We start from the raw sequence: 17,762 nt of genomic DNA, 5'->3' as shown, positions 1-17,762 counted from the left end.
TCAAAAATAAATAAATAAATAAATAAAATAAAATGCAGTTGATTTTTATATATTACCCTTGTATCTTGAAAATTTTTGATGACTTTTATTTTTTAAACAGCTTTACTGGGACATAATTCACATACCATACAATTCACCTATGTAACATGCACAATTCAATGGTTTAAGTATATTTATAGACATGTGCCACCATCACCATGAATATCTAGCAAGCTTGCTGAATTGCTTTATCAGCTCTAGTAGGATTTTTGGGTACATTTTTGGGGACATTTTAATGCAAATAATCATGCTGTCTGTGAATAACACAGTTTTCTTTCTTTAAACAGAATTTTAAGGCCATTTAAGGGCTTTATTGCACTGGCTAGGACTTTTAGTGTATTATTAAGTGGAAATGATAAGAGCAGAACTTTTAGTTTTATTTTTACATCTTTATTTTTGAAGGACATTTTCTCTGGGTATAGAATTTTAGGTTGGCTTATTTTTCTCTTCCCATTTCTTTAGCACTCTACAATGTCTTTCCATTTTTTTTTCTGGCTTCTTTTTGTTTCTGATGACAAGTTATCTATACTATTTATTTTTCTTCCCCTAAATGTAATGTGACCTTTTCCTCTGGTTTCTTTTTTTTTTTTTTTTTTTTCCCTGAGATGGAGTCTTGCTCTGTTGTCCAGGCTGGAGTGCAGTGGCAAGATCTCAGCTCACTGAAAGCTCTACTTCCCAGGTTCACACCATTCTCCTGCCTCAGCCTCCCAAGTAGCTGGGACTACAGGCGCCCGCCACCACGCCCGGCTACTTTTTTTGTATTTTCAGTAGAGACAGGGTTTCACGGTGTTTGCCAGGATGGTTTTGATCTCCTGACCTCATGATCTGCCCACCTCGGCCTCCCAAAGTGCTGGGATTACAGGCGTGAGCCACTGCACCCGGCAGTTTGTTTGTTTTTTGAGACAGAGTCTCACTCTTTCACCCAGGCTGGAGTGCAGTGGCATGATCTTGGCTCACTGCAACCTCTGCCTCCTGGGTTCAAGTGATTTTCGTGCCTCAGCCTCCCAAGTAGCTGGGATTACAGGCATGCACCACCATGCAGGGCTAATTTTTGTATTTTTAGTAGAGATGGGGTTTCGCCATCTTGGCCAGGCTGGTCTTGAACTCCTGGCCTCAAGCAGTCCACCTGCCTCAGCCTCCCAAAGTGCTGGAATTACAGGTGTGAGCCACCACACCCGACCATCTCTGGTTTCTTTTTTTTTTTTTTTTTTTGAGATGGAGTCTTACTCTGTCATCCAGGATGGAGCGCAGTGGCGCAATCTCAGCTCACTGCAACCTCCACCTTCCAGGTTCAAGCGATTCTCCTGCCTCAGCCTCTGAGTAGCTGGGATTAGAGTCACATGCCACCACACCCAGCTAATTTTTGTATTTTTAGTAGAGATGAGGTTTCACCATGTTGGCCAGGCTGGTCTCGAACTCCTGACCTCAAGTGATCTGCCCATGTCAGCCTCCCAAAGTGCTGGGATTACAGGCAGGAACCACCTGGTTTTTTAGAAACAATTTTCTTTTCCCTTGATTTTTATCAATTTCATTATTGTCCCTATATGTAGTTTTCTTTGTATTTATCATGTTCGTATAATTTTTTGACCTGCCTTTGAGTTTGATAGTCCTTTCTTTTGTTACTCTCTCTAGTGAACTATTCATTTTGGGTATTGTATTTTTCAGTTTTAGAATTTCAGAACTGGGCATGGTGGCACGTGCTTGTAGTCCCTACTACTCAGGAGTATTTCTTGAGCTCAAGAGTATTTCTTGAGCTCAGGAGTTTGAGACTAAAGTGGATGATATAACAACACCCTGTCTCTTTAAGTAGAAAAAAAAATTGCATTTCTTGTATTCTGTTTTTTAGAGTTTCCATTTGTCTGCCAAAATTCTCCATCTTTTTATTCATTTTTTTCTACCTTTACCTGTAAATTATTTTCGATTATATGTCTATTTATATAATCTTTGTTGTTTCAAAGTCTTTGCTAATTCTAACATATGAATCATCTGTGAGTCTGCTTCTATTGCTTTTTTCCTTTTGATTACAGGTCACATTTTTCTGCTTCTTCATGTGTCTCATTTTTAAAATTGTATGCAAACACTAGATAAAAGCAGTAGAGACTAGGGTGGGCCATTTTTCAACTAATCAGGAGTTCAGTTAGGTTGGGGCTGTTTTGACACTTTAGTTGGTTTGCATCCCCCTCAGTTTCAAATGTCTTAAGGCTGGGATCAGGCTCCTTTCTCCAGCAAAAGTGTGGAATATTAGCACTGTGAGACTTGAGAGCTCTCTCTGCTGTCCAGGCCAGCCCCTGGCTCCCTGTGCTGCTGTGCGTCCAGCAGAAGTCCCATGGGAGGGAATGGTGGCAGCAGAGGACTCACTCTGTGTGTGTGTGTGTGTGTGTGTGTGTGTGTGGCTTTTCCAGATTCCAAGTTGTCTTGCAGCTCGCATGCAGCCATTGAAAGTTCAGCTGGTTTCTCCCCATCACAGCATTTCACTGCATATGGCGGGCTTACTCCTGCAGGTCCTTGTGTTCAGAGATTTGGTACATATCCACAGGCATGAAAGCAGCCACTAACCTCCGTGCAACTAGAGAGGGACAGAGCCACTTCAGAATTCAGTTTTAGATGCTCCATACCTACTGCTATGTGATGTTTTAAGTTTGTCAGGTGTTTTCTTATTGTGCAGTTGTTGCGGGAGTATTTTGTGACCCTCTGCATCCTAACTGGAGGTGGAGCCCTCTGACATTCCCATGCAGTGGCGTTTCTTCCTCCTTTCTGGCTACTCTGGAGGGAAGCCCTTCCATGCCCAGACCTGCCTTTATACGTCTCATTTCCTCTCTTGATGTTGCCAGGGCTTTTTATTCTTCACAGGATGTGAGTTATCCCATATATTCTGATCAGTAATTAGATTTTTTATTTAAATTTTCTATCTTTTTTTCTTTTTAAAGACTGGGTCTCGCTCTGTCACCCAGGTTGGAGTGCAATGGTACGATCATGGCTCACTGCAGCCTCGACCTCCCTGGGCTCAGGTGATTTTCCCACCTCTGTCTCCCAAGTAGGTGGGACTACAGACGCACACCACCATCCCTGGCTGATTTTTGTATTTTTTGTAGATACAGGGTTTCGTTATGTTGCCCAGGCTGGTCTCAAACTCCTGGGTGCAAGTGATCCACCTGCCTTGGCCTCCCAAAGTGCTGGGATTACAGGTGTGAGCCACCACACCTGGACTTTTTTGTCTTCTTCTCTCTCAAAAAACCGATGCCCACTACTTAGGTCGTGACGAGTTTGGGGTTTATTCTTCCAGATAATGAAGCACAAGACTTTCATGAGTATGTGTGTGTGTGTTGGTGGGGAGGTGTGGGGAGTGTTGGGAGTTGGGGGAAGTAAAAAACTGACTAGTGTTACAACAAAGGCCTGTATCCTATTATCCTCAAATGAACACATATCACACCTTCTCTGTCACACCCTCTATTAGTCCATTTTCAGGCTGCTGATAAAGACATACCCAAGACTGGGCAATTTACAAAAGAAAGAGGTTTAATTGGACTTACAGTTCCACATGGCTGGGGAAGCCTCACAATCATGGCAGAAGGCAAGGAGGAGCAAGTCGTGTCTTACATGGATGGCAGCAGGCAAAGAGAGCTAGTGTAGGCAAACCCCCATTTTTTTTTTTTGAGATGAAGTTTCGCTCTTGTTGCCCAAGCTGGAGTGCAATGGCATGATCTTGGCACACTGTAACCTCTGTCTCCCAGGTTCAAGTGATTCTCCTGTCTCAGCCTCCTGAGTAGTGGGATTACAGGCACAAGCCACCATGCCCAGCTAATTTTTTGTGTTTTTAGTAGAAACAGGGTTTCACCACGTTAGCCAGGCTGGTCTCGAACTCCTGACCTCAGGTGATCTGCCCGCCTTGGCCTCCCAAAGTGCTGGGATTACAGCCCAGCCAAAACTCCCATTTTTTAAAACCATCAGATCTCATGAGACTCATTCACTATCACAAGAAAAGCACAGGAAAGACCTGCCCCCATAATTCAATCACCTCCCACCAAGTTCCTCCCACGACATGTGGGAATTGTGGGAGTTATAATTCAAGATGAGATTTGGGTGGGGACACAGAGCCAAACCATATCATTCCACCCCTGGCCCCTCCCAAATCTCATGTTCTCACATTTCAAAACAAATCATGCCTTCCCAGCAGTCCCCCAAAGTCTCAACTCATTTCAGCATTAACTCAAAAGTCCACAGTCCAAAGTCTCATCTGAGACAAGGCAAGTCTCTTCTGCCTATGAGCCTGTAAAATCAAAAGCAAGTTAGTTACTTCCTAGATACAATGAGGGTACAGGCATTGGGTAAATACAGCCATTCTAAATGGGAGAAATTGGCCAAAACAAAGAGGCTACAGGCTCCATGCAAGTCTGAAATCTAGTGGGGCAGTCAAATCTTAAAGCTTCAAAATGATCTACTTTGACTCCATGTCTGATATCCAGGTCATGCTGATGCAAGAGGTAGGTTCCCATGGTTTTGGGCAGCTCCACCCATGTGGCTTTGCAGGGTACAGGCTCCCTCCCAGCTGCTTTCACGGGCTGGCGATCAGTGTCTGTGGCTTTTCCAGGTGAACAGTGCAAGCTGGATCTACCATTCCGGGGTCTGGAGGACAGTAGACCTCTTCTCACAGCTCCACTAGGCAGTTCCCCAATAGGGACTCTGTGTGGGAGCTCTGTCCTTACATTTCCCTTCCACACTGCCCTAGCAGAGGTTCTCCATGAGAGCCCAGCCTCTGCAGCAAACTTCTGCCTGGGCATCCAGGCATTTCCATACATCCTCCGAAATTTAGGCGGAAGTTCCCAAACTCCAATTCTTGACTTCTGTGTACTCACAGGCTCAACACCATGTGGAAGCTGCCAAGGCTTGGGGCTTGCGCCCTCTGAAGCCACAGCCTGAGTTGTACATTGGCCCCTTTCAGCCATGGCTGGAGTGGCTGGGACACAGGCCACCAAGTCCCTAGGCTGCACACAGCACGGGGACTCTGGGCCCAACCCATGAAACCATTTTCTCCTGGGCCTCTGGGCTTGCGATGGGGGGCTGCTGTGAAGGCCTCTGACATGTCCTGGAGACATATTCCCCATTGTCTTGGGGATTAACATTTGGCTCCTCATTACTTATGCAAATTTCTGAAGTCGGCTTGAATTTCTCCTTAGAAAATGGGGTTTTCTTTTCTGTCACATTGTCAGGCTGAAAACTTTTTGAACTTTTATGCTCTGCTTCCCTTATAAAACTGAATGCTCTTAACAGCACCCAAGTCACATCTTGAATGCTTTGCTGCTTAGAAATTTATTTTGCCAGATACCCTAAGTCACCTCTCTCGAGTTCAAAGTTCCACAAATCTCTACAGCAGGGGCAAAATGTTGCCAGTCTCTTTTTGGCGACATAAGAGTCACCTTTGGTCTAGTTCCCAAGAAGCCTGTCATCTCCATCTGAGACCACCTCAGCCAGGACCTTATTGTCCATATCACTATCAGGCTTTTTGGTCAAGGCCATTCAACAAATCTCTAGGAAGTTCCAAACTTTCCCACATTTTCCTATCTTCTTCTGAGTCCTCCAAACTGTTCCAAGCTCTGCCTGTTACCCAGTTCCAAAGTTGCTTCCACATTTTTGGGTATCTTTTCAGCAACACCCCACTCTACTGGTACCAATTTACTGTATTAGTCCGTTTTCAGCTGCTGAAAAGACATACCGAAGACTGGGCAATTTACAAAAGAAAGAGGTTTAATTGGACTTACAGTTCCACATGGCTGAGGAGGCCTCACAATCATGGTGGAAGGCAAGGAGGAGCAAATCACGTCTTACATGGATGGCAGCAGGCAAAGAGAGCTTGTGCAGGCAAACTGCCTTTTTTTTTTTTTTTTTTGAGATGGAGTCTTGCTCTGTTGCCCAGGCTGGAGTGCAGTGGCGTGATCTCGGCTCACTGCAAGCTCTGCCTCCCAGGTTCATGCCATTCTCTTGCCTCAACCTCCCCAGTAACTGGGACTACAGGTGTCCACCACCACACTTGGCTAATTTTTTGTATTTTTAGTAGAGACGGGGTTTCACCGTGTTAGCCAGGATGGTCTTGATCTCCTGACCTCATGATCCTCCCGCCTCAGCCTCCCAAAGTTCTAGGATTACAGGCATGAGCCACTGCACCCAGCCCAAACTCCCATTTTTAAAACCATCAAATCTCTTGAGACTCATTCACTATCATGAGAACAGCACAGGAAAGACCTGCCCCCATAATTCAGTCACCTCCCACCAGGTTCCTCCCACAACACATGGGAATTGCGGGAGTTAAAATTCAAGATGAGATTTGGGTGGGGACACAGAGCCAAACTATATCACACCCACAACTTCCCACATCTTTCAATGTATTCCCATATTCCCCACCCCCTCATCCCATTAACTTCACATCCCAGCCTCAAATGGCCTCCTCCTCTTCCCTACATTCCCCCTACAGATCCACATTGGCCTCTCCCATACTCACCCTATACATTTCAAGTGCACTTCTCAGTGACCCCAGGGGCTGTGCCTCTCATGGCCTTACCCTGTCCAGCTGGGTCTTCAGAGGCCGAGATCAGGCAGAAAGGGGCCATGCTTGTGCAGTGGCCACCTTCATCCATCTGATTGTGGCCTTGAGACCCCAGGGACAGAGGAAGACAGGAGAGCACTTGGACCCATTTGAGCCTCAGATGGAGTCCAGGCTGGTCCTCAGGCCTCATGGGGTTCCTTGGGGACTGTGTTAGGCATGAGTCAGCAATTTAACTCTCCTCTCCAAAGGTAATCATTGGTAATAGTTTGGTATATATACCTTTTTTCTTCTTTATATTCATTTACAACATATAATGTGTATCATATAATAACTTCTGGCATAAATTATTCAATTTTATGTGTATAATTATGTTCCTAGTTTTGTTTGCATAGTGGGATCAAAAGGAACTTTAGTTTTTTACTTATAAATACATCTTTATATATTTCCTCATTAGTAATATAGATCAAATTCTTATTTTTAATAGTTATGTAGTATTTTATAGTATGAATGAACTATGCATCATTAAATTAATCCCCTATTGATTATTTAAGTTGGCTATATAAGTTTTTTCTTTTCTTTTCTTTTCTTTTTTTTTTTGAGATGGAGTCTTGCTCTCTTGCCCAGCCTGGAGTGCAGTGGCATGATCCTGGCTCACTGCAAACTCCACCTCCTGGGTGCAAGCGATTGTCCTGTCTCAGCCTCCTGAGTAGCTGGGATTACAGGTGACAGCCGCCACACCCAGCTAATTTTTGTAATTTTAGTAGGGACAAGGTTTTGCCATGTTGGCCAGGCTGGTCTCGAACTCCTGACCTCAGTTGATCTGCCTGCCTCGGCCTCCCAAAGTGCTGGGATTACAGGCCTGAGCCACTGCGCCTGGCCAAGTTTTTTCAATTAAATGTTATTAGAAATGAGTGGCTTTTTATAAACCTTACAGCAATGGGCCAGTATTTCTGGCATCTTGCCTTTGAAGTCAGGGCTTTGGCCATTTCTGGCAGAAAAGAATGGGCAGCGCTTTTGTCTTTCCCTTGGAGGGGGCTCACTTGTTAGGAGCCATCTGGTGCCTGAGTCACAGGTGCCCTTATGACATCACAGGCCTTTCTTCCTCCACCCTTCCTGCCTATGCTATGGCTGGATGAACACAGATGTGAGGGGATTTGAACCATCTACAATCAATCCATATGTGACCAATGGTAAGAGAAAGCCAGACACACCAGGCTTGTTAGGGATGTCCCCATAGATCTCTCAGGGTGAAGGGACCCCCTGACACTGAAGACTCTAAGAAGCCCTGGAAGCTGGGGATGTGTGCCATATTGAATGGAGAGGGAGGGACCGCAGCCTCACTCTTGCCTTTCCCCTAATGCTGATTGCAGGAGGAGAAGCAGCCCAAAAAGACGAAGGAACCCTCAAAAGAAGATGAGCCTCAGCAGAAGGAGACGCCAACCCATTTGTCCTTAGGAGCAGAGTCAAAGGCAGAGGTAGGAGGAGCCCTGACTTGGATGTCATTGATCCCATGTCCTAGTGCTAGTGGCTAGTGTCTTTTGCATGGTGCTGTTATAAGTAAAGTTTCCGTGCCGCAAAAGAAATAGCACTCAAATATAAAATTTTCTTTTTAATTCTCAGCAAGGCAATGTACTTCTATAGAAGGGTGCGCCCTTACAGATGGAGCAATGGTGAGTGCACACTTGGACAAGGGAGGGGAAGGGGTTCTTATCCCTGATGCACATGGCCCCTGCTGCTGTGTCATTCCCCTATTGGCTAGGGTTAGACCACACAGGCTGAACTAATTCTGATTGGCTAATTTAAAGAGAGTGATGGGGTGAGTGGTTTGGTGGGAAAAATGGTTATGGCGGAGCAGGAAATCGGAATGAGTCAGGGTGGAGACTGAGCAGGTAATTGGAATGAGTCAGGGTGGAGCCGGTAATCGGAATGAGTCAGGGGGGAGTAGGTAATCAGAATGAGTCAGGGTGGAGCAGGTAATTGAAAAAGGTTGCTTTACAAGGAAGTTAAGTTTAAAAGTAGAAGGCAAAGAATTGAACATATTGACATACTGATTCTTTGAAGAGAAATTTAGAACTCATACCTAACAACTTCTCCTCTTGCATTTCCTTACAGCTCTTTCTCTTTAAACTTCTTTAACATGTCTTGGCTTAGATGTTCTGCTTGATTTTCCAAAAGAAGAAGCTTCTCTGGATAAGGTGGAGAATAGTTAAGGGAGGTTTTAGTAAGTGCTGTTTTTATGAGCCTCTTTGCACCAACCCACGGATGCATGGTGTGACACAGCACCCAACAAGAATAAATACACCCATTGCGGCTGCCAGGGAAGTGAGAATTGAGGCTATAATTCTTTTCCATTTACTGAACCACTTTTCTAGCCATCCTGTAAAGGGCTCATTTAACCCTGAGTTGTTGGCTAACTCATTGGACAGGGCAGTCAGACCTTGCAATGCCTTTGTTATACTTCCATCAGGGGCAGTATTGTTTGGGATGAAGGTACAACATTGAGTTTTAATCATGATGCAAACTCCTCCTCTTTCTGCTATTATTATGTCTAAGGCTATCCTATTTTCCCAAGCCATCTGGCTAGTAGCCCCTAATTGCTCAGCTACTCCTTTAACACCATCTCTAGTGTAGTTAATAAATCGCTGTTGGTTGTAGCATATGTAGTTTATTCAATCTATATTTTTATTAATTGTCTCTCAACAAAATATTGACTCAAATCCTGCAGCTATTTGATTTTAGGCTTTAAATTGATCTGGTATTCCCTGCTGGACTCCAACTGCATTTAAATAGATGTGAGAGTCAAAAGACCCATAAGGGGCTTCTCTCACTTTACGATGTCTTATTTTTCCTTCCTCTGGTTGATGAAATGCCAGGGTGAAAGGGATAGCCAATTGGAATAAAACACAAGTGCCACTTCAGATATTCAGCAGAGTGTCCAGTAAAGGTCCACCACAATACCACCACACATCCCCTCGGGGATGAACAAGGGCTGACTGATTGATAAGCTCTTGAAAATTCTTAAGCTCACTGCATCCGTTCAGGTCTCCAAGGAATGCTAAGTTTCCTCCCTGTCGTGAGAGACATGAAGTGAACTTAGTATTGGGAGATGGAAGCTGGATGACCCTCGGGGGCCGACCCACAGGGTGCCAGACTTCGGAATATAGCAGAGAGAAAGAGCATGGCACGACTTGTTACTCCAGGCTGTAGAATCCTGGAAAAGAGCTACCATGCAGCCCACAACCAGTCAACTGGAGGACCACCCTAGTGGAAAGGGGACATTCTGGGCCCCTGGCCTGCTGGGTGCACAAGCATAACAATTGCTTTTGTTTAATGTGCGGACGGAATATTTGATCCATTCCAACCAGACATTTGCATCTTGGTATCCTGTCTTAATTGCCAAAGTTTGTTTTAAGTCTTTCGCTTCTACGATAGCTATCTTGGTCTTGTTGTTAGATGGAGGAGGAGCAATTGTTCCATGTGAGAGGTTTTGGAAGAAGGCTTAGAGGAAGGTGCAGGCGGTGGGGGTTCAAAGAAATGCATTTCAAAGAATCCAATAGGGTCTGTCCCTGAAACCTCAGCCCCCATACCATAACACTGGCTTAAAGAAGGGAACTGGCTTAGAAAAGGGAAAGAACTTTGAGGATTCAAGATAATAACCTGTATAGGATTGCACTGGTTTAGCTGACAGTTAGTGGGAGGTGGGGGCTGTCCCTCTAGTAAGATGAATGTATGGTTTTAGGAAATTACAAAAACCGGTTGGGGCAGTCCATCCTTGCTCTTTAGTGGTCCACAGAACCCTGGACCAACTATGGTATAAAAGCTCTACATCGCGGGGCAAGACTCCTGGTTGACACTGGGGTCTTTATCAAAATCTCCCAGGATTAAATGGTCCCAATTCACTAATGCCCAGTCTGAGGAGAGTCAGGAGGGACAGAGGTACTTTTCTGAAGTAGAGAGCTGTCTTTGACTTGGCAAGTCCCCACAGGGTATAACAAGGCAAGCATCAAATGCAATAGTTTGAAGTGAAATTGACTTGGTTATGTTAATAACTAGATGGTCAGCAATAGAGCGAGGAAAGAAGAAAGAGTAATAGAATAGATGAAAGAGACTTAAATTCTTCTTAGCTTTAGTTTGGTAGGGTTTTCCCCTGGGACTATGGCCCGTGACTCTGGAAGGGGTGGCGCTTTCTTGACTCAGGTGTGGTGAGTCCATCCCCTTTCCGCTGTACAACAGCAGTCTCAGTGGTTAGCAGCACAGGGTAGAGTCCTTGCCAGGCTGGCTGCAGTTTTCCTTCTTTCCACCCTTTGATGAGAATGTGATCTTCAGGCTGGTGCTGGTTTACCGGAAATTCTAGGGGTGGTACCTGTGCTAAAAGACTTTCAGTTTTGAGGGAAAGGAAAGTGGAAGATAAACCGAGTATATGATTTCTAAGAAACTGACCTTTTGTTTTAAATGTGGGGACATCAGCAGTGGACTTTATCGTCCTTGGTGCCTTCTTACTGAGAAATTTCCTTTAGCACCTATTTTTATTAGTTTTTAGACCAAAGAAAGCCAAACACCATTTTATATTTGACAAGCTTCCTGTATGATTTTTATACCAGATAAGCTAAATTTCACCTTTATATTAAGTGTGTTATTAATGTTAAACTTAATTTTAATAAAACCTTGTAGACATATTTATCCAATTTTTGATGTCTGACCATAAGGTAAGAATTTTATAGAATGTTTTTAACCTTTTATAATTTTTGTTAAAGAGCAGGTTAATGCTTTAAGAAAAACCTGTTGTGCTTTTATTTTAATGTCCAGTTCACAGAAAAACTGGATGATACCCTTTTAACTTTAGCCAATATGTTTATACACAGAACTTCCTTTACAATTAACGTTTCAAAACTTGCTTAAACCTTTAAAACAAAAAAAAATTTTAACCTTTTAATGTAGGTAAAAATCCACATTCTTATGCCTCCTTATAATCCTTTTACCAAAGGTATATTTTACTTTCCTTACACACCTTGCACATAAACTGTTTCTTCAATAGTTTTACATTCAGGAGGCCTAATTACTTTTAAATTATACAATACTTCTTGCATAAATTCCCTTTTAAAACTTTTTTTTCATGACTTTCACAGATAATTCTTCAACATGCCTCAATTTTCTGACTTGTTGCAAACACCCCTTTCTTTAAACAACCAGTTAATTTATTTTAGGACAAGAATTTACCATATAATATCCCTTTTTACATAAATTCTCCCCCCACCCCCTTTTTTTTCCTCGAAGATGATAACCATTCTTTTCCAATGCGAACTTCCTTCATGCCTGTGGACTAGACTGTCTAAGGCCACAAGATTAGAAGTTAGGATAATACATGTTACACTGTTAACTTTTAGCCAACTTTACTTTTGTTGAAAACCTTGTAAGTTTGGGATTTCAATTATTCTTTGCTATTAATAAGACCTGTTCAGTCCATATTAACTTAGAATTGGTATAGACGGCTCCTTCCTGATTCTGTAAGTACTTTAAGGCTTTGCTGAGTGCAAAACAGCTTGCAGGTTTGAGCAATTTTCCTAACTCTGCTTCTACAAGAGTTTCCTTATCACTTACTGAATACCCATTGTGTCTTTTTCCCTCAATCACCCGGGAGGAACCATCTATCATCCTGTCCTGAAAGGAGTTCCTCGTAGGTCTGGTTGGACCTTTGTATGGTAATTAAGATTTAGATCCCCAGTTAGGAAACCTGGGTTAAGGGAATTTTCAGTGGTTAATGTTAAACCATCTTTTTCTAACACAATAGCCTCATACTTCAAGGTTCTTGAGTCAGTAAGCTACCTTTTGGCTTTTTTTTTTTTTTTGACTTAGGATAATTCTGACCTGAGGAGGTGTGTTCACAGTGAGGTTTCCTCTAAAACTTATTTTTCTACTTTCTTCTGTTAGCAAAGCAGTTGCCGTTACAGATTGAATGCCTTTGGGCCACCCGCAGGTTCCTGGATGAAGGATTTTTTTGTTAAGAAGGCTACGGGTTGTCAGTGGCCTCAGTGCTTTCGGGCTATGCCCTTGTTTACACTGACAACAAGGTGGTATTGGACTGTTATAGGGTCCCGGAGAAGACCTTCAATTATTAATTATAGGTTTTAAATTTACCCTGACTTTTAAAGGAAGAGGATACACTATTTTCTCTTTACTACTTCCATCTCTCTCTCTCTCTGACTCCCTCTTTGTCTTTCTGTCTCTTTCTCTCTCTCTCTGACTGTGTTTCTCTCTGACTTCCTCTCCCAGTTTCTCTTTCCTCTTTGCTGGTCTTTCCCTGCCTCTGCCAGCCGCTTATACTATTGTTCTTCCCTCTCCTTCCCCTTCCCCTAGGGGAGGTACCGTTGGGAGTGGAGCTACTCTTTCTTCCCTCAAGAAGAAAGGAAAGGGGTGTTCTGAATATTTTTCTTACTACTGGAGGTTTGTGTGAGGTTCAACCCCCTGAAATTTGTAGAAGGCTCGACCCCTCAAAGCAGGGACATCTCGCCTTGCCTGCCCCGGAAGGCTCAACCCCTCAAACCAGGGGGCGTCTTGCCTTAGTGTTGGCGTGCTGGTATAAATCCCAAGGCAGGATCCGCCCTAAGCGTAAGAGGTAGCTACAGAACTGCACAGAGGACCCACTCACTGCGTCGAGCAGTAGGACTCGTCACTGTCCACACGAACAACACTGCAAGTAGGGTTGTTTGTGATCATTCACGCACACACATTTAGCCCTCCAGAATTTGACCACCAAGGAAGTACTTTATCGGCTCCCACAGCTTCTCCTTCCTTGGTCTGTGCACAGAGTTGTTGCCGCAGTATGTGAGGATCCTTTAAGCTAGGTTGCTGGCCAGTTTCTTTCTGCGTTGCTGAGAGCTCGCGTTGCGTTACTCCTCACACTGGGTGGGTCCTGATTTATCACCCCTGAGGCTGCCACAAGGGGGTGGGGCATGCCTCCTCACGATGGAGAACCAGAGACCACCCCCGGAGGGGAATGTAATCACAGGCGAGCCCCCAAATTGTTATAAGTAAAGCTTCGGTGCCGCAAAAGAAATAGCACTCAAATATAAATTTTAATTCTTAGCAAGGCAATGCACTTCTATAGAAGGATGCGCCCTTTCAGATGGAGCAATGGTGAGTGCACACTTGGACAAGGGAGGGGAAGGGGTTCTTATCCCTGATGCCCGTGGCCCCTGCTGCTGTGTCGTTCCCCTATTGGCTAGGGTTAGACCGCACAGGCTAAACTAATTCTGATCGGCTAATTTAAAGAGAGTGATGGGGTGAGAGGTTTGGCAGGAAAAATGGTTATGGCAGAGCAGGAAATCGGAATGAGTCAGGGTGGAGACTGAGCAGGTAATGGGAATGAGTCAGGGTGGAGCCGGTAATCGAAAAATCTTGCTTTATGAGGAAGTTAAGTTTAAAAGTAGAAGGCAAAGAATTGAACATACTGACATACTGATTCTTTGAAGAGAAATTTAGAACTCATATCTAACAGTGCTGGGCTAAGAAGAGAAATAAACTCAATCTTGTCTGTTCTCTTTCCCCATTTCCTTTTCAGGCTAAAACTCCAGTTCTGGTTGAGACACAGACAGTAGACAATGCCAATGAGAAATCAGAAAAAGTATGACCTCCCAAACCACACAGGGCTGGGGCTGGGGATGTGGGGGCTGTGCTGGTGGAATGGAATGACCATGATATGGGAAGCTGGGCTCAGTTAGAAGTATGTGTGTGTGTGTGTGCGTGTGTGTGTGTGTGTGTGCGTGCGTGTTTGAGCTTGTGCATGTATATGTGCTTGTGAATTAAGATTTAAAATGTGAAAGTTAAGAAAAATGATGATAGGGAAGAGATGTAAGTTTGAACTTTGGGGTGGAGGAACTTTTAATACTATGACATGTTGACGAAAAGAGAAAAGAGTTGAACTCTGCAAAATATTTGAAGAGATTTATTCTGAGCCAAGTATGAGTGACCATGGTCCATGACACAGCCCTCAGGAAGTCCTGAGAACATGTGCCCAAGGTGGTCCAGGCACAGCTTGGTTTCATACAAATTAGAGAGGTATGGGACATCAATCAAATACATTTAAGAAATACATTGGTTTGGTCCAGAAAGGTGGGAAAACTCGTAGTGGTGGCTGGGGAGAGGGCAGTGTTTCCAGGCTACAGGTGAATTTATACATCTTTTGACTGACAATTGGTTGAGTTTGTCTAAAGACCTGAGATTCATAGAAAGGGAACATTTGGGTTAAGATAAAAGATTGTGGAGACCAAAGTTCTTTTGAAGTCTTGTAGTGTCTCCCCTTAGAGACAACAGAGGACAAATGTTTCCTATTCAGATGTTAGTTAATCTCTTTAGGATTGAGAGGGTCTGGAAGAAAAAGATCTAGCTATGTTAATAGAGACTCAGATGCAAATTTTCCTCCATAAAGAACAGCTTTGCAGGGCCATTTCAAAATATGGCAGAGAAACACGTTTTGGGATAAAATATTTTTCTTCCTTGTCTGGTAATGTTATGCCAGGGTCAGGTTTGAAAATAAGTCACAATATATAGGGTTAAATAAAACCCATCTGATGAGAAGTTATGATTTGTGGGGCATGACTCCCCAGACCCCTTAGATAGGAATTTGGGCAACATAGAAAAAATCAGGGTTTAGTCTTCAGACATGACAGAGGGAGAGAACAGGCTGTGGCTATGAACAGTTGTCAGGGATGAGAAGGCAGGGCCGGCAAAGGATGTGACTTCTCCAGTAGGTGGAAGGGGTCTGAAAGAAAGGATCAGGCCTGGGTGGAACATGGTAACCCTTTGACCCTGTATCACAGTGTTCTTGCTGGTCAACAAGGTCCATGGAAAACTGGGTGAGGTAGCCAGGGCAGGTGTGCCCTAAGATGGGGAGGACACTGAGACCCAGGGGCAAGGTGTTGTGCTTGTGGCTATCAACCAGAGGATGGCAGAGGCAGGACATCTACCTGATCTTCTGGTTCCAGCCAGTGCCCTGCCCAGTGCTCCTGAATTCCAGAAAAAGAGACAGTTGCTGATAGGGAATCAGGGCCTTTCCTGGCACACCCCAGAGCTGAAGCCAGTGGGGAGCATTCTCTGAAGGTCCCTCTTTTTTCTTGAAAGCCCCCAGAAAACCAAAAGAAGCTCTCTGACAAAGATACGGTAGCCACCAAGATCCAGGCCTGGTGGCGGGGCACCCTGGTGCGTCGGGCACTGTTGCACGCAGCCCTCAGTGCCTGCATCATTCAGTGCTGGTGGCGGCTGATACTGTCCAAGATTCTGAAGAAGAGGCGGCGGGCAGCGCTAGAGGCCTTCTCCCGGAAGGAGTGGGCAGCAGTCACACTGCAGTCCCAGGCCCGCATGTGGCGCATCCGCAGGCGCTATTGCCAGGTGCTCAATGCTGTTCGCATCATCCAGGCTTACTGGAGGTGCCGCTCCTGTGCTTCCCGGGGGTTCATCAAGGGCCAGTACAGAGTCACAGCCAACCAGCTGCATCTCCAGCTGGAGATCTTGCTGGACTCAGGTCCTTGCGTTGTGACAGAGTGTATTCCCTTCTCAATAAAGGAATGAAGTGGTCTTTTCCAGATAGTCTCTGACAAGCTTCAGGTCAGAGCAATGGATGGCAGATATCTGGCATTTCATATACCAGCTCTGAGGAATGGGCAGGGCTTGTCTGAGGCCTCATGTGGAGCAGGACTCTCAGCCTCTTTTCTAGACTGAGCAGAGACTGTGATTGATTAGCAATGTCTGCCGTAGGAAGGAAAGTTGGGGGTACAGACCCGTCAATTGGCCAACTCCATGGAGCATCATTCGTATTTACATCATTCTGTGTACATAGTGCACCCTCCCTAGGACTTGGTATAATGGAAGCCTGGCGGGTGATGGTCATGGCAATGGCAACACATTCTCCAGGAATTCACCCGTCTGGGTCTGGTTGCTCAGAGCTTGTTCCCCAACCTCTAGGACTGAGAGGAGCCCCCCAACCCCAAGCCCTGTGATCTTGTCTCCCTGCTGCACTGGGGGCTATGTCCTTATACTTGGCTTCTAAGAATCTGAGACCCAAACTGGAAGCTGTTAGCATAACTCAAGTCCTCATCCTCACCCCAAACCCCAACTGTCCCTTGCCCTCGAGCCCTGTATGAAAGCTAGGACTCATTTTCCTCCAGACCAGGCTGGTATGGGAGGTTCCACAGGCAAGGGGGTGGGAGAGAGGGCATTTTGCTGCCAACCCAACCCTCTGGTGAGTGTTAGACCTCAGGCTATCACAGCTGCAGGAGCTGAGGAAGCATTAGTTTTGTGTTCCTTACCCTCCCCACTGGCCCAACTTCTGCAAGGGCCAATCCAGGCAGAGCTGGCTCCTCTGAAAGTCCCTCCCTGTGAAATGCTGCCAGCTGGGGTGGGGTTGGGGCCCAGGTGATGATAAGGGCCAAATAAGAGGTGAAGGTTTGCATTACTCTGATGATTGCTGATGTTGAACAATTTTTCATATACCTGTTTGCCATTTAGCAGGTAACAATGTAGTATATATTTCTAGATACTTAAAAAAAGATTTTGAATGTTGTCACTACAAAGAAATGATAAATGTTTAAAGTGATGGATATGGTAAATATCCCAATTTGGTCATTATAGTATATATACATGCATTGAAATATAACATTGTACCCAATAATTATGTATAATTATTGTCAATTATAAATTAAAAAATTAATAACAACAAAAAAAGAGGTTAAGATTAGGCTGAACATCTGCCTGTCAACACTGCTGTCCCTGTCCTGTGGTTCCCTGCAGAGAGGGGGGATTCTGAGGTCTGGGTCACAGCCCTATGTCCAGCCCTGCTTCAGTGACTGTGCCCTGGAGAGCCGGTCCCTCAGCTCATAGATGTTCTGAGACGCTGCCCAGAAGTCTCAGGCTCTAGCTCTCGGGCATGAGCTCTGTATTTCCTGCTCTGTCCTGCCATGTCCTGCCCCTTGTGTCTCATTCAGGGCCTGGGTCTCTCATACCCACTCTGAAGGATTCTTGTCTTTCTCCTTGCCCCTGTTGTCCTGTGTTCAGAGTATCAGAGCACAGAGCTCTGACCTCTGTCTGCTGCACCTCTCATTGCCCTGTGGCCATAGACAAGTGATTTCCCCTCTCTGAGACCAGTGTCCTGAGCTGTGAACTGGTGCTAACCTTCCCCACCTTCCAGGGTAAA

At 44.8% G+C, this 17,762-nt stretch overlaps 1 protein-coding gene across 4 annotated transcripts; it reads left to right on the top strand.

Moving 5' to 3' along the window:
- The first annotated feature begins 7,656 nt into the window (after positions 1 to 7,656).
- On the top strand, positions 7,657 to 16,155 carry IQCF1 (IQ motif containing F1). Of its 4 annotated transcripts, XM_054681916.2 has the most exons (7): positions 7,657 to 7,767; positions 7,948 to 8,052; positions 8,198 to 8,247; positions 8,690 to 8,798; positions 13,662 to 13,711; positions 14,136 to 14,198; positions 15,695 to 16,155. In XM_054681916.2, exons 4-7 carry the CDS (start codon positions 8,729 to 8,731, stop codon positions 16,139 to 16,141), a joined length of 630 nt encoding a protein of 209 aa, XP_054537891.1. In that variant the 5' UTR covers positions 7,657 to 7,767; positions 7,948 to 8,052; positions 8,198 to 8,247; positions 8,690 to 8,728; the 3' UTR covers positions 16,142 to 16,155. The 4 variants fall into 4 exon arrangements, with proteins under 4 accessions (XP_054537891.1, XP_526206.2, XP_016796689.1 ...); XM_016941200.3 differs by lacking the exon at positions 8,690 to 8,798 and having other exon boundaries at positions 7,660 to 7,767; XM_063805884.1 differs by lacking the exons at positions 8,690 to 8,798; positions 13,662 to 13,711 and having other exon boundaries at positions 7,661 to 7,767.
- The last annotated feature ends 1,607 nt before the right edge of the window (positions 16,156 to 17,762 follow it).

Source organism: Pan troglodytes, chromosome 2 (genome assembly GCF_028858775.2).
Source record: "Pan troglodytes isolate AG18354 chromosome 2, NHGRI_mPanTro3-v2.0_pri, whole genome shotgun sequence".
Classification (NCBI taxonomy): Eukaryota; Metazoa; Chordata; class Mammalia; order Primates; family Hominidae; genus Pan; species Pan troglodytes.
The sequence above is the reverse complement of the archived record's forward strand: the minus strand, read 5'-3'. Positions and strand labels throughout refer to the sequence as shown.